This window comes from Squalius cephalus, assembly GCF_949319135.1.
Source record: "Squalius cephalus genome assembly, chromosome: 14".
Classification (NCBI taxonomy): Eukaryota; Metazoa; Chordata; class Actinopteri; order Cypriniformes; family Leuciscidae; genus Squalius; species Squalius cephalus.
Window position 1 is genome coordinate 34,326,839 of NC_137135.1, and position 15,000 is coordinate 34,341,838.

At 36.4% G+C, this 15,000-nt stretch overlaps 2 protein-coding genes across 4 annotated transcripts in view; one reads left to right on the plus strand and one right to left on the minus strand.

The window, feature by feature from the left end:
- Positions 1–7,052, plus strand: part of LOC307170776 (MORC family CW-type zinc finger protein 3) — a 23,712-nt gene extending 16,660 nt beyond the window's left edge. Inside the window, exons 14-17 of one of the 2 annotated variants that reach the window (XM_079892071.1) lie at positions 400–554; positions 1,801–2,398; positions 5,170–5,417; positions 6,449–7,052. In XM_079892071.1, coding sequence (XP_079748197.1) covers positions 400–554; positions 1,801–2,398; positions 5,170–5,417; positions 6,449–6,602 — 1,155 coding nt within the window. In that variant the 3' untranslated portion in view covers positions 6,603–7,052. The remainder of the gene's footprint in view (positions 1–399; positions 555–1,800; positions 2,399–5,169; positions 5,418–6,448) is intronic. The other variant, XM_079892072.1, reaches the window with a different exon arrangement.
- A 3,268-nt stretch (positions 7,053–10,320) lies between these two features.
- The window catches only part of tbc1d9b (TBC1 domain family member 9b), a 34,349-nt gene continuing 29,669 nt past the window's right edge, over positions 10,321–15,000 (minus strand). For both annotated transcript variants that reach the window (XM_079892033.1, XM_079892032.1), the window contains 3 exons: positions 14,828–14,887; positions 14,643–14,740; positions 10,321–13,308 (listed from right to left, as the gene is read on the minus strand). In XM_079892033.1, coding sequence (XP_079748159.1) covers positions 12,682–13,308; positions 14,643–14,740; positions 14,828–14,887 — 785 coding nt within the window. In that variant the 3' untranslated portion in view covers positions 10,321–12,681. The remainder of the gene's footprint in view (positions 13,309–14,642; positions 14,741–14,827; positions 14,888–15,000) is intronic.

The window sequence follows — 15,000 nt, forward strand, 5'->3', positions numbered from 1 at the left end:
ACTCCAGTACTTTGATACTGTAGTTTGCCAAGTGGCCCATAATTTATAGTGAAACTGCAGTCAGGCTGAATAAATAAATATATAAATTATATTGGCTGTTTTTAATAAATCATTTATAGTTAATGCATCTACAAACCACCATATTTTATACATTATATATTTGCAAACTTTTATGTAAATCACGATTAATCGATTTGACAGCACTAGTGTGTTGATTAACCCCAGTGTTTTAGTAGTTGTCTCTCATGGCTGCAGTTCTTTCTCTGTGGCCAAACAGAGGCATTTATAGAAATGATCTATTATCTATTAATGTGAAACTCCACTTCTCATTTTGGTTTAGACACATTGATCTCACTTCAGACTATAAAAAGTGTGTGTGTGTGTGTGTGTGTGTTGTAGATAACTAAAAGCCCAGTGCGACCTCTCTGTAGAGGACTATCTGAACCTACATCAGTGAGCAAACAGGATGAGGTCACCGTTGCCATGACGACAGATACACAGGATACAGATGAGGATGGAGTCACAGAAGAGGAAGAGTCGTCACCCTCCCCGAGGTCCGACAGATACACACATTTACAGGCGTCTCATCTCATCACACACATGCAGACGCTTGGTCAATGCATTAGATTTCATGTAACATGCTTAACAAACTCTCTTATGTTTCTGTGGCGGAGACTAAATGTAGGACTCAGTCCTCAAGAGGATGACCCTCTATGAATTAAATTCAATTAAAAATGAAATTTAACATTTAAAATAAAATAAAAAATGTAAAATTAAATTAAAATGTATTGAACTATATTTAAAACTAAAAAAGTTAAAAAAAAAATCTATTTTTCATTTTTTCAATTGAATAAATAAATTACATATATATTGATATATACATTATATATATATATTAGGGCTGTCAAACGATTAATCGCGATTAATCGCATCCAAAATAAAAGTTTGTTTTTACATAATATATGTGTGTGTACGGTGTATAATTATTTTCTATATATAAATACACACACATGCATGTATATATTTAAGAAATATTTGCATGTATATACTGTGTATATATATATTTATATTATATATAATTTATATTATATATAAATATTTTATATATAAATAACACATTTTTCTTAAATATATATGCATGTGTGTGTGTTTATATATAGAAAATAATTATACACCATACACACACATATATTATGTAAACACAAACTTTTATTTTGGATGCGATTAATCGTTTGACAGCCCTAATATATATATATATATATATATATATATATACACACACACATTATTAGAAATTGTGTATATATATTTAAATTATTAGAAATTATATATATATTTTTTTAATATATTTTTAGTCTGCTTTTTAAAGTCTTAAGATTTGTTAATTTATTGTACTGAGAATAATAATGGTGGGAAGATAATAAACAGTGATTAAGTAAATATAACTAAATTCTATATTTAAAACTACAGAAGTAAAAACAATTATTGTTTATTATTTTCATTTTTTCAATTGAATAAATAAATTACATATATATAAAATTACATATATATTTATATATAAATTGTATATATATATATATATATATATATATATATATATATATTTAAATTATTAGAAATTATATATATATATATATTTTTTTTCATTTATTACAGTATACGTGGGTCTTAATACATGAAAATATAAAGCATCTTTTATAGTGAATCCCAGAAAGGGGAATCATCATAATTTGGCTTCCATGGCATCGGAGAATCTAGTTTTAACTAACTTTTCACTCATTTTGCCAACTTATTTTGTAGAAAAAGGAGGAAAGAACCATGTTCACCCTCTGAAAAGCGCAATAAATCCCCAAACCATGCTGGATCTCCAGACGTCCCGTCTGAGGGAGAGTCGGAAACACCAGACAAAACGCATGACGGATCAGAATCAGAGGCGAACACCAACACATCTCCAGCCGTGGATTCGACGTCTCAGGAGGACAGTGTTCACCTCGAGGGCCCCGTGGAGCCCCACACGTCTCAGGGGCCACAGATGCCCAAAGACCAGCCCAGGGTCCCGCTCCACCCGCTCTCTCCACACTCCTCCATGACCACGGCTCAGACGGTGGTGGTCACTCCTCTCAGCCGCTCCGGGTTTCAGCCCGTGTCCCCTCTGCCAACCGACGGTTCGGATCGCGCCGCTCTCGCTCAGAGACTCGCTCAGTTGGAGCGGGAAGCCAAGCGCTTGAAACGGATCCTGGGCATCCGCGAGCCGGAGGTTGCCATGGTAACGGAGGCAGAAGGGGGCGGGCCTTCTGACGTCACCGCGGTCGAGGCGCAAAACGGGAATTCTGTGTCATGTGAGCAAAACGCCGAGAGACTGAACGCGACGTCAAGCGAGGAACTTTCTGTCTGTCAGGTACAATTAAAATGCTTTTTAACCCTTAAAGGGATAGTTCACTTTGAAATTAAATTTTGGTATGTTTTAGCTTACCTCAAGGGCATCCAAGATGTAGGTGTCTTTTTTTCCGCAGTAGTTTCAATTTTGATATTTTTAGGTCAAACCGTTCTTGTCTGTCAGTCATTTAATGCAGGTCTGTGGTCACTGTCTCAAAGAGCATGCACAGAGTCCAAATTAAACAATTCCCCATCGTAAGTACACATTGATGGCCTAAGACACGAAACGAGCGGTTTGTGTGAGAAAACGAACAGTATTTATATCGTTTTTACCTCTTATAACACAGCCACGTCCAAGTGATCTGAGGGCGCGAGCGCATCCTGGTGTGTGACGTGTACGCAGACTGGTGCATAGAAATATATACACTAGATGTCGCCTTAAAGACATTCGTTCCAATGAACTGCCGTAGACAAGGCGACATCTAGTGTATATATCTATGCACCAGTCTGTGCACACGACACACAGCAGGAAGCGCCCGCGCCCTCAGATCACTTGGACGTGGCTGTGTACAAGAGTTAAAAAACGATATAAATACTGTTCGTTTTCTCACACAAACCGCTCGTTTCGTGTCTTAGGCCATCAATGTGTACTTACGATGGGGAATTGTTTAATTTGGACTCTGTGCATGCTCTTTGAGACAGTGACCACAGACCTGCACTATATGACTGACAGACAAGAACGGTTTGACCTAAAAATATAAAAATTGAAACTACTGCGGAAAAAAAGACACCTACATCTTGGATGCCCTTCAGGTAAGCTAAAACATACCAAAATTTCATTTCAAAGTGAACTATCCCTTTAAACAGGCAAGAGTAGAAAATGATAAGCAACAAATAATTTCATGTCATTTTTTATATCATCTGGACTTAAGTAAATCATATCCAAAAGAATTTTTGAAAAATGTTATGTATTTTGGATTTTATGAGTTGTGACTCCCAGATCACATTGTCTGTTTAGGGTATAAAAAGGACCAAATCTATAACTGTAACTGCCATTGCATGTTTAAAACAATTATATCCTATACTTCAACTCTTATAATGTTGACACATTATATATCATTGGAAAGCATATAAACTCAAGATTCAGCCGTTTTGAAATCGGACTTTGCGTTACCATAAAAATGGTAAAAAAAAAATTTGGTAAAATTTTAAAAAATGTTGGATTTAGGTCAGGCTGACTAATTGATCACAGATAACTTGAAGCAAATCATGTGACCAGCATACTCAAGACAGACAGTCTGTATCATTTTAACCTGTAAATTATATAATTTGTAAAAAAAACACACAAAAAAAACTCAGAATACAAAGATTGTTACAAAAATGAATACAAAGTTAATCCCTTTTTTATACCCAAAAGTGGCAATGTGACTCAGGTGTAACATATATTTCATAACGTGCTAAATAACAACATGAACAACATTTTTATAAATTTTCTTTTTCAGCACCTTAAGACAATGTTCATAATTAATGTTAGCAGTGTTAGTATTATTTTTTCAAAAGAAAAGTAAGTTTAATATATATTTACCTATCTCAAAATCTGAATGTCCTGCACCACTGGCAGCCATGTTGGATTTAGGTCAGGCTGACTAATTAATCACAAATTTTTTTAAACAAATCATGTGACCAGCATACTCAAGACAGACCAGGCTGTGATAAATGATAAAAGGATTTGATGAAAAAATCATTCTTGCACCCCCAAAAAAGACGACAAAAACTATGTTACACCCAGATCACATTGCCAGTTTTAGGGTTAAGAGTTTAAAAACACTACAATAAGGTTCATTGGTTAACATTAGTTAATGTAACTAATAATGAGCAATACATTTGTTGCAGTATTTATTAATCTTTGTTAATGTCAGTTAATAAAAATACAGCTGTTCATGTTAGTTCACAGTGCATTAACTAATGTTCACCAATACAACCTTTGATTTTAATAACGTATTAAATATTAAATAACGTATTAATATTAACTAAGATTAATAAATGCTGAAGTTGCTTAGTTGAAGTTAACTAATGAACCTTATTGTAAAGTATTACCGTTAATGTTTATAGCATCTTAATATCTTCATGCCTTGTTGCATTTAGCAGATTAGAGCTAAACTATAATATACTTACATTTTGCGAAGATACAAGCAATTCAAGCAGTTGTGATTTGCTATATAGTATATATCGCTTTACGTGACGGTACTGTATTTATGCAACAAAACATTGGACATACTTGCAGTATATATCCAACTTTATATAAAGAGCTGGGTGAGAATATAGATACATTTTGCAACTAAGTTAAAAATCAGGCAGTTTTGATTTGCTATATTGTATGTATGCGGATAAAGTATAGAATTTTTATCCAGCTTTATATATATAACTGTGATAATAAAGTTTACATTTTGTGGCCATTAATGCAAATGAGATTTGCTATTTCGTATGTATGTACGCTGGTAAAGTAAGATGTACTATATATCCAACTTTTAATAGTTTACATTTCTTGGCAAAATAACTATCAGGAAGTTGAGATATGCTAATATACCACTTAATGTGAGTGTACTGTATGTATCCGAGTTTGATATACTTATAGTAGTTGTATAATTTGTCATTCGTTAATTATTTTGAGTCTTTAGTTCAATTTGGAGTTGTGAATCATTGAAATCAGTAAGACACTGTGCAGTTTTTTATCTGAATGCAAAACATGTTTAATTAAATATCGCACAAACCTTGTTAAATACCTTTAATCAGCAGAAATCGTCGGAGGAACAGGCGAACAGGAGCAGTTCATCCCCGATCCAACAGGAGGCAGAGACGAGTCCCAGAGACGAGCTGTACTGGAGCAAGACATTAGCCAAACTCCAGAGCGAGAGCCAGTCGCTGTCCACGGACCCGAGCCAGCGGAGGACCGAGAGACACACACGAGTGACACAGACAGAGAGACACACACTAGAGAGGAGAGACCAGAGCACCAACACACCCAACCTCACGTACAACAGGTGTGTGTGTGTGTGTGCGTTTGATTTATATTACATTGTGGGAACCAAATGTCCCCACAAAGATAGTAAAACCTGAGATCACCTCCATTGTGGGGACCAGCCAGCGAGGGAAATGGGTTAATAAACACACTAAATTATATTTTTTTGAAAATGTAAAAATGCAGAAAGTTTTCTGTGATGGGTAGGTTTAGGGATAGGGTTAGTGTAAGGGGATAGAATATACAGTTTGTACAGTATAAAAACCATTAAGTCTATGGAGAGTCCCCACAAAGATAGTGAACCAGACGTGTGTGTGTGTGTGTGGGTCAAGCATTACAAAACAGCTTTAAAAGTTTTATTGTATTTTAAGAATTTTTTCTGACCATGTGTATTTAAATGTGATCAATCAATTTTACAGCACTGTGAATTGAATTAAATTAAATTAAATTAAATTAAAAAGTCAATTTAAATTAAACATATACTGAACATATACATGTATATATATACACATATATATATATACATATATATATATACACACACACACAAAATTTGTATCATATATATTATTTAGCAATGATGCATTATTTGAAAAAGTAAATAACCATAAAGACATTTAGAATGTTACAAAAGATTGTCAAATAAATGCTTTCAATGAATTCTTTAGAACTTTCTATTCATCAAACAATCCTGAAATAAAATGCACCACAGTTTCCACAAAAAAATATGAAACAGAACAACTATTTTCAACACTGATAATAATCATGTAATAGTCAATCAATAATCACTGTTTCTTGAGCATCAGTTATTAGAATGATTTCTGAAGGATCATGTGACACTGAAGACTGGAGTAATGATGCTGAAAGTTCAGCTTTGATCACAGGAATACATTACATTTTAAAAATGTATTCAAATAGAAAACGGGTATGCTTTGTGAGCATACGAGACATTAAACATTAAAAATCGTACCAACCCCAAACTTTGAACTTCACTGTATTTTTCCTGTATATATACAGTATAATGAGCATCTCTCTGTTGTTCCTCCCTCACAGCAGTGTGACTCTGGAGAGGCTGCGGTCCATCCGGCGAAACGTGGTGGCATTGCTCTCCTCCATCCTACCAGACCTGGATATGCAGGGGATCAGCTACGACACCATTGATGTAGACAGCATCCTCCAGCAGATCATCCAGGCCAACAACCTGTGAGCCTTCAACCGGGATCAGCCAATGACAAGCCAGACTGAAGACCGACGGGTCTCCGCAGCATCGGTGCATGCAAACTCAGCATTAAAAACAACGGTTACACTTTATTTTAAGGTGTCATTGTTACAGTGTAATTATATATTTAAGTACTGAGTAATATTAAGCAACTACATGTACTTACTATAGGGTTAGGATGCATGTAATTATGCATAATTTGCTCTTAGTACTATGGTAAGTACATGTAACGTGTAACAAAGACACTGTAAAATAAAGTGTTACCAAAACAAGTTATATGACTGGTTAAAGCTACATTTCACTCACAAACACATTCATATGATTATTCTGAAAGCTGATATTCTCATAGAGAGGCTTTGCAACAATATGCACAGATGTATGAGCCTTGATGTTTAATGTGCATGACATTTATAGATCTACTTTTGCATGCATGCATCTGACAAAAACGCTTGCTGTGTCTCCAGTGTTGCGAGATCTTTCACAATCATGTCTCAAAACGCTTGAGGTTTTACACATTTCAACTGCATTGCGCTTTTATCCTTCACATACATGCATCTGCATGCAGCTTTTATACTTGTACATATTTAAACCTTCTGTTCTTTAAACGCTTTTAATATTTTAGTATTATTATTTTTCTATACAATTTTTTTTTTTTTTTTTTTTTTACAATTTTGTAACAACTGATGTTCTAATTTTGCTCATATAATAAAAGTCATCAGTGTTTTTTCATAAGAGGTTTCTTGGCACATTTATTTTCAATCATGACTACGATTACAGTGGTTTGTCGTTCTCTCAAAGACTATGCAATAAGGCGCTTTTGGGACAGCTCAAGTTAAAGGTACACTGTAACTTTTTTTGTTTAAAGGGGTGGTATAATGCCCTTTTCACAAGATGTAAAATAAGTCTCTGATGTCCCCAGAGTGTGTGTGTGAAGTTTTAGCTCAAAATACCCCACAGATATTTTTATATAACATGTTAAAATTGTGAGGGTGAGCAAAAATGCACCATTTTGTGTCTGTCCCTTTAAATGCAATTGAGCTGCTGCTCCCGGCACAGGGGGCGGAGCTTCAAGAGCTTGCACTCACACAGACATGCACTGAAAATTTCAAAAACTTTTAGTTTTTTATGTTCAAACCGGAGTCAGACAATAATGTAGAGACTCAAGAAGAAGCGACATGTAGAAGCAACAGGACATTTCTGAATGGTTAGTTGATGAATTTATCTTTCTAGTCATTGATTTGCATATTCTGTCTTGATAATCTATAAATGGTGTTCAGGGGGCGGGGTTTATGTAAATTCTAGAGTTGTTGATGTCACTAACCCGGGAGGAATGTGGTGTAGTCTCTACCAGCCGTTTGTTGTAGTCCTTAAAAAGCGATTTCTCTAAAAGCAAATATCTCCCTTTGCTTTGAACTTTGAGCGTTGTAACTTTGCAGATGTTGTTTATGCTCAAACAGCAACATTACACACTAACTAAAGTTAGAAAAGTCAAATCATAATCAACCACCCCTTTAATTAAAATGTAAATAATGAGTCAACATCATCAATCCTTCTTCCAAAAGATGTTTTTCACTCTGTTAAGCCTATTATAAGTGTTTATATTTTAGACCTGACGAGATGGTTTTCGGGGGGAAATTGCGTACGTGCGTCACTCCTCATATTCGTAAACAGAGTAAAGTTGCTCCGGCTGCTTTGACACGTGTCTGGTGTGGGAGTGACAGAGGTTTAGTCGTCACAACGAGCGAGAAAGTTTGATGTGGAGGACTAAAATCTACAACCTCCGGGAAATCACCGGAGGTTAAAAAAAACGGCGAACAGAGGAGAGTCTGCTGACCAAAAGAGAACGAGACAGAGCTTGTAATAAAACAAGAATCAACATTAGCTTGGCTTTTCAGAGATGGAGAACTGAGGGATTTGAAAAGGTGAAAATGTTGTAAAGCGATGCAGAGACAATGTTTTTTATTACTCAACAGGTGAGGTGTGTTATTGAACAGTTAGATTGCCATATGTATCTCTCTAACAGAATTCTCTATCATTTCATAATGGTTGTTGTAGCGCTGTGCTAGAATTTATTTATCAATATTATTTTCTCTAAGTACCTTGTATATTAATGGGTAAAGCTACTAGTGGAGCGGCTAAGTGCTTATGTTTGGCAGAATCGTTCAGTTTATGATACAAGCGTGAAAATTGGCATGAGCAGTCTCCATGGGTCACTTGACAAGAAAATTGTCCGAGCCACTTGAAATTTCAAGATGGCGGCAATTTTTCAAGATGGCCGACACCTTAGTGGAGCAGTTAAGTGATATAGTGGTTTATTTGGTGATACAAGCATGAAAATTGGCATGAGCAGTCTCTGTGGGTCACTTGACAATAAGCCATTTACAGCTACTTGAAATTTCAAGATGGCGGCCATTTTTCAAGATGGCCACCACCTTAGTGGAGCAATTAAGCTTAAGAAATCATTTAGTTGGTGATACAAGCATGAAAATTGCCATGAACCTAATTGCTCCACTAAGGTGGTGGCCATCTTGAAATCTCAAATAGCTGTGGGTGGCTTATTGTCTAGTGACCATCAGAGACTGCTCATCCAATTTTCATGCTTGTATCACCAAATAAACCACTATATCACTTAACTGCTCCACTAAGGTGTCGGCCATCTTGAAAAATGAAAAATCTTGAAATTTCAAGTGGCTCGGACAATTTTCTTGTCAAGTGACCCATGGAGACTGCTCATGCCAATTTTCAGGCTTGTATCATAAACTGAATGATTATATCACTTAGCCACTCCACTATACAGTGTAAAATCAAAAATACAAAACTGGTGTGCACATCTCAAACACCCAGATTGGACTCAGGTGCAGGACATCAAAGTAACAAAAAAAGAAAAAAAGAAAAGTGAAGTCCGCACTGCAATCGTGTGCGCTGTCCATTAAGTTCACGAAACCATAGGGTGTCCCATTTGCCAAATGTGACCCTGGATCACGTCACCAGTCTCGAGTCGCACGGGTATATCTGTGGCAATAGCCAACAATACATTGTATGGGACAAAATTATCGATTTTTCTTTTAAGCCAAAAATCATGAGGATATTAAGTAAAGATCATGTTCCATGAAGATATTTAGTAAATTTCCAACCGTAAATATATAAAACATGTATTTTTGTGAGTGAATGCTGCACAATCGCCAACATAAATGAACAACTTTAAAGGTGATTTTCTCAATGTTTCCATTTTTTTGCACCCTCAGATTCCAGATCTTCAATAGTTGTATCTCGACCAAATATTGTCCTATTCTAACAAACCATACATCAATGGAAAGTGTATAAATCTCAATTTCAGAAAATTTACCCATATGACTGGTTTTGTGGGTCACATTTTAGGTTTCAGACGGGTGCTCGTGAGCGCCGATATGCACTCTCTGTGCACTTTTGCTGAGCATTACGTCACGAAAGTGTGGACTCGGAGGAAGATCATGAGGGCTAAGGGCTCCATTCGGGACAGGGCCAGTAACGTCTTCAGATCATCAGCGTGAGATGTAAACACAGGAACAGTAAACTATATTCACAGTCACACAGAGCCGAAGCACAACCAAAACAATGTTCTTCCGCAAAATGCATGCAGTTTTGTTTTTTAACCACTAGTGGGCCAACAGTTAAATAGTGTGTGCCTACCTATAAGTGGATGTGCATGAAAACACTAAACACGCACTGACTTGAACTTGATTTTTATTACATAATATTACACAATACTGGTTTAATGACAATACGTTTTTAAACAACTTTTAGATGAGTTGGACATCAGGTAATAACAGCTGCAGGTCACAGACAGAAAGCCTACAGGAGGAGAAACTCGCCACAAAGAGAATAACAATTCACTCCTTTTGCAAAACGCATGATTAAAGTGGAAACAGTGTTAGTTTGTGCATTAATTAACATAGTTAATTAGAAACACAGTGAAGTGAAGCCAGTTATTTTCACAGTTAGACAGAGGTCACAGGAGATTCATTCACATTCAGATTCACCGGAAATGACAAGTGTGTTTCATAGCGGAGATGGGGAAAAGAGCCGAGCCGCCTTCTTCTGCAGCTATAATCCAATTTTAAAAACATTTTTATATATTTTAATGCATCATTATTGATTTAAAATCTCTCATTTCTACTGGTTCAAAGGTTATCTTCGGCCTTGTTTAAATCATGTTCGTATTTTAAAGCTCTTTAAACATATCATCTGAAAATAATAATACTGAAGCCTTTCAGATTTTGTTCGTTACTGAGCCGAACAGGCTTAATTTAAAGCTAATTTACTTAGTACAAAAGCAATTGTTAAAAATCACAAATATAGAATAGAAACGCGACAAAGCGATACATGACTGAAAACAAACAAGAACGATCTTCGCAAACGATTTGACGTTAAAACTTCTGATATTAGAATGTGATATGCAACTATTTACAGTTTTAAGAAGCTCGACTACATCTCATTAAATGCAAGCGTCCGGACTCTCTTTCAGTCATGTGATTAAAGATCAGGCCTGATTTTAAACAACAGGTTCTAGATTCATCGAGAACGTTCTTTTTTAATCGTGAACCTTCTTTAAATAGTTCTAGAACATAACGTTATGGCTCAAGAAATCTCCAGGCCAAAGGTCACAGAGCTCTAAATTTGATACAAAAGAAGCTTAACGATCAAGAAACGGAAATATAGTTTGCAACTTTTATTGCATTTTCCAAAATAAACGTAACAGGGCTTAGTTTATAAAACACAAGCAGAACTAATTTGTGTAAATCAACGAACGATTGTATAGAATTTTTACGGAGGAAAAAAAAAATCGGTCAACTTATTTTTTATTTAATGCTATGATTTATATAAAAATGGTTTAATTAACTGTAATGTATCAATTTATGTAAATATAATTTAGTTATACAGATTTTTTTCTTTTATTTAAACACGGGATGCCTAAAAAAAACATTTGTAAAATGATTTAATACAACAATGTACATCATTTTAATATTGATAAAGTATCAATTTACATTAATTTAGTGTTTTACAAAACTCTATGCAACAGTTTACTCAGATATGGTTGCATAAATGTTTTAGTGCATTCAATCCAATTTACGAAGGTTTAATTCATTTCAATGTTACAATTTGCATAAAAATTGAGTGATTTGCACAAATTCGCTCTGCTTGATTTTCATGAATGAAGCCCAATGATTGTACTTGCTTTGGCCTGACAACAGAAAATAGTGTGGCGAATAAACAAGAAACAAGATTGCGTGGTAAAGGCCATTATAGTGCTCAATTAATTAGCTACATTTTTTACTGTACCTCTCGTTACGGTTCGGACGACTAAGACAAGCCAGCGTTGTAACGTTTGTGTAGCTTCTGGCAAACACACATCTGACAATAAAAGTACTGTAATGATGACGCCATCTTCTCAACACCACAACAAACCCGTGCAACGGTAAGAGTCTGATCATTAAAGCAAGGCAATGACTTAGTTAAAAACGATAAAGTTGAATTTTAACACACAGAAACATGTCTCTGAACCAAAGCTGTGTGCAAAACTGTTTCCATCTGAGGGGTCAAAGTGAATCTGAAGAGTAAAAGTGAGCATTATGAGGTCGACGCTTCATCACCTAAAGGACACTTCTTACCGCCAAATACACCGATATATATCCAGCTATAGCACACGTGCAAGAAAGCATTAGTGACGTACACTTTTAGTGCGAGATAATCGCCCTCATTCCTACCTGGGACTCAAGACGAGTGTGCAAATCAAATACTTAGTGTGATGTTTCATTTGTTAATCTGTATGAGTAATATATGCAGTTCCTGTAGATATATTTAGATTTGTATGGGCCATATCCCATAATCCTCCATTCCAGACCATTGGCGCGTTCAAACGATGAAACCCAGCAAAACCGGACACTAGGATGGAACGTGGTCTTTTTTTAAACATCCATTTGTAGACTATGACACAGAAGTATCAAACTCCTACAGACAGCATCCGGACATACATATACGTATCTGTATGTGTGTGTTTGTGTGTTCATGCACGTGTGTATGAGTGTAATCATTGTGTGGTCAGAGAGAAATCGAGATCGCTCGACGTGCTGATCTGTCTTTCAACCGCTCTCAGCGACTTGCACGCCTGTATTTTGCTCTGGATGTCGTGTTTCTTCTCGAAGTAGTCAACCAGCGATGTCTCCGTGAGGAACGATGCTAAAACCTGCTCGAATGTGATCGACCAATCGGCATCCGGCGCGCTGCCCCGCCTCCGATCCGCCCCGTCTCCGCCCACGCAGCCAATCAGAACCGTGTCGTCGGCGATGTCCTCGCACTGCAGCGAACCGGCGCTCACCACGGAGTACGACGAAACCGACGTGTCGTCTTTGGCCTCTTCGTCAGAACCGGACGCTGTAGGAGGAGGCGTCTCTAGCTGGGCCTCCGCCAGGGCCTTTGAGACCAGGGACTGTCCTGATGATCCTCCCTCCCCGGACGAGTCCTCTCTCTCCGGCTGAAGAGCATCGACGGTGGAGGCCTCGGCTTTCTTGCCCCCGTTGTTGCTGAACTTCTTGCCCACTTCTCCGATGCGCAGCAGGAGACTCGCCACCGTGGCGATGCCGTGATAAAGCTCCTGCTCCATGGGGTCTTCGCTGAACATGTTGTAGAGAGTCTTACACATCTCAATGAACTGCTCCTGGAAATGAAGAACACATGAAATTCAAGTTCATGTCAAGGCTATTTTAATTGGCCAAACACTGCAGTACAAGGTTGCTACTTTGGTAACACTTTGCGATAATTTTACAGTGTCCTTGTTACATATGTTACATGTACTTACCATAGTAATAAGAGTAAATTAAGCATAATTACATGCAATTAACCCTCAACCAAACCCTAATCCTACCCTAACCCTATAGTAAGTACATGAAGTTAATTATTATTACTCAGTACTTAAATATATAATTACACTGTAACAATGACACCTTAAAATAAAGTGTAATCCACTTTACAATAGGTTCATTAGTTAACATTAATGTATTAACATTTGTTACAGTATTTATTAATCTTTGTTAATGTTGGTTAATAAAAATGCAGCTGTTCATTGTTTAATGCACTGTGAACTAACATGAACAATGTTAACCAATACAACCTTTGATTTTAATAATGTATTAGTAAATGTTGAAATTAATATTAACTAAGATTAATAAATGATGAAGTTGCTTAGTTCATGTTAACTAATGAACCTTATTGTAAAGTGTTACCGCTACTTTTAATACTGATTTGATTAAAATTCATTGGACTTTGACTAGGTCAGATATAATTATTAAAATGATTGAAATTGCCGCTATTATGCTTTTTCAGATGTCCTCTTTCATGTCGTGTTTTTACACCTGTTTGTGAATGTAAAAGGTCCGCAAAGTATCGAAGTGCAGATAAATTGAGTTTTTTGAGTCCCAAAAGAATGAAGCGATTCTGAACTGCCGAAACGAGTCGTCAGTATTTTGTTATTTATTGTGATTTTCCAAAACCTGTTAGATGTACATCAACATTTATTTGCTTCATAAATAACTTTAGGGTTCATGCCGAAGGTAAATCGAGCATACAATTATGACAAGCAATGAAACATGACATCAGATCTGATTCTTCACATTGAAATTACTGCAAAAAAATGAAGAAGATCAGATAGAAATTGTGTCTTTGAGCGGTTTGATGTGTCCATTTACTTCCATAGTATTTTTTTTTCCTACTATGGAAGTAAATGGACACATCAACTGTTTGGTTACAGACATTTTTCAAAATATCTTCTTTTGTGTTCAGCAGAAAAAAGAAATTCATACAGGTTTGAAACAACTTGAGGGTGAGTCTATGATGACAGAATTTTCATTTTTGGGTGAACTATCCCTTTAAGCTTAATTGTAAGGGGTAAATAACTTTGCTTTGGGCCACATTCAGCTGAGGGTGCACATTCACCAAACAAACGAGACTGTGTGCATCAACAGCCAGTGTTTGAGATCAATGAATGTTGGTCACCTGATTCATTCGCGGCAGATCTTTGATACTCTCTTTCTTTGGCTCGTTTTCTTTGGCCCACATTCTCAGATAGTACTTGTAGTCCTTTGGCTTCTCGTCTGAAAACACACATGAGCTGCGATGAGACGCTGCCATTAAAACAACAACCAGAGTCATGAAAAGCCGAGTATTATCAGGTCGTGAACCTTTTCTGTCATCGGTGTCTCCGGCTGTCGATGCGTCTCCTGCCTCTCTCAGCTCTTCTCCTGTGAAGACATTAATGCTGCATTAATACACACAACATGATAATGACATTTAGACATTAACCACTTAAAAATGCCCACCAGAAAGGTTTCATGAAATAAAACCCATGGCTAAA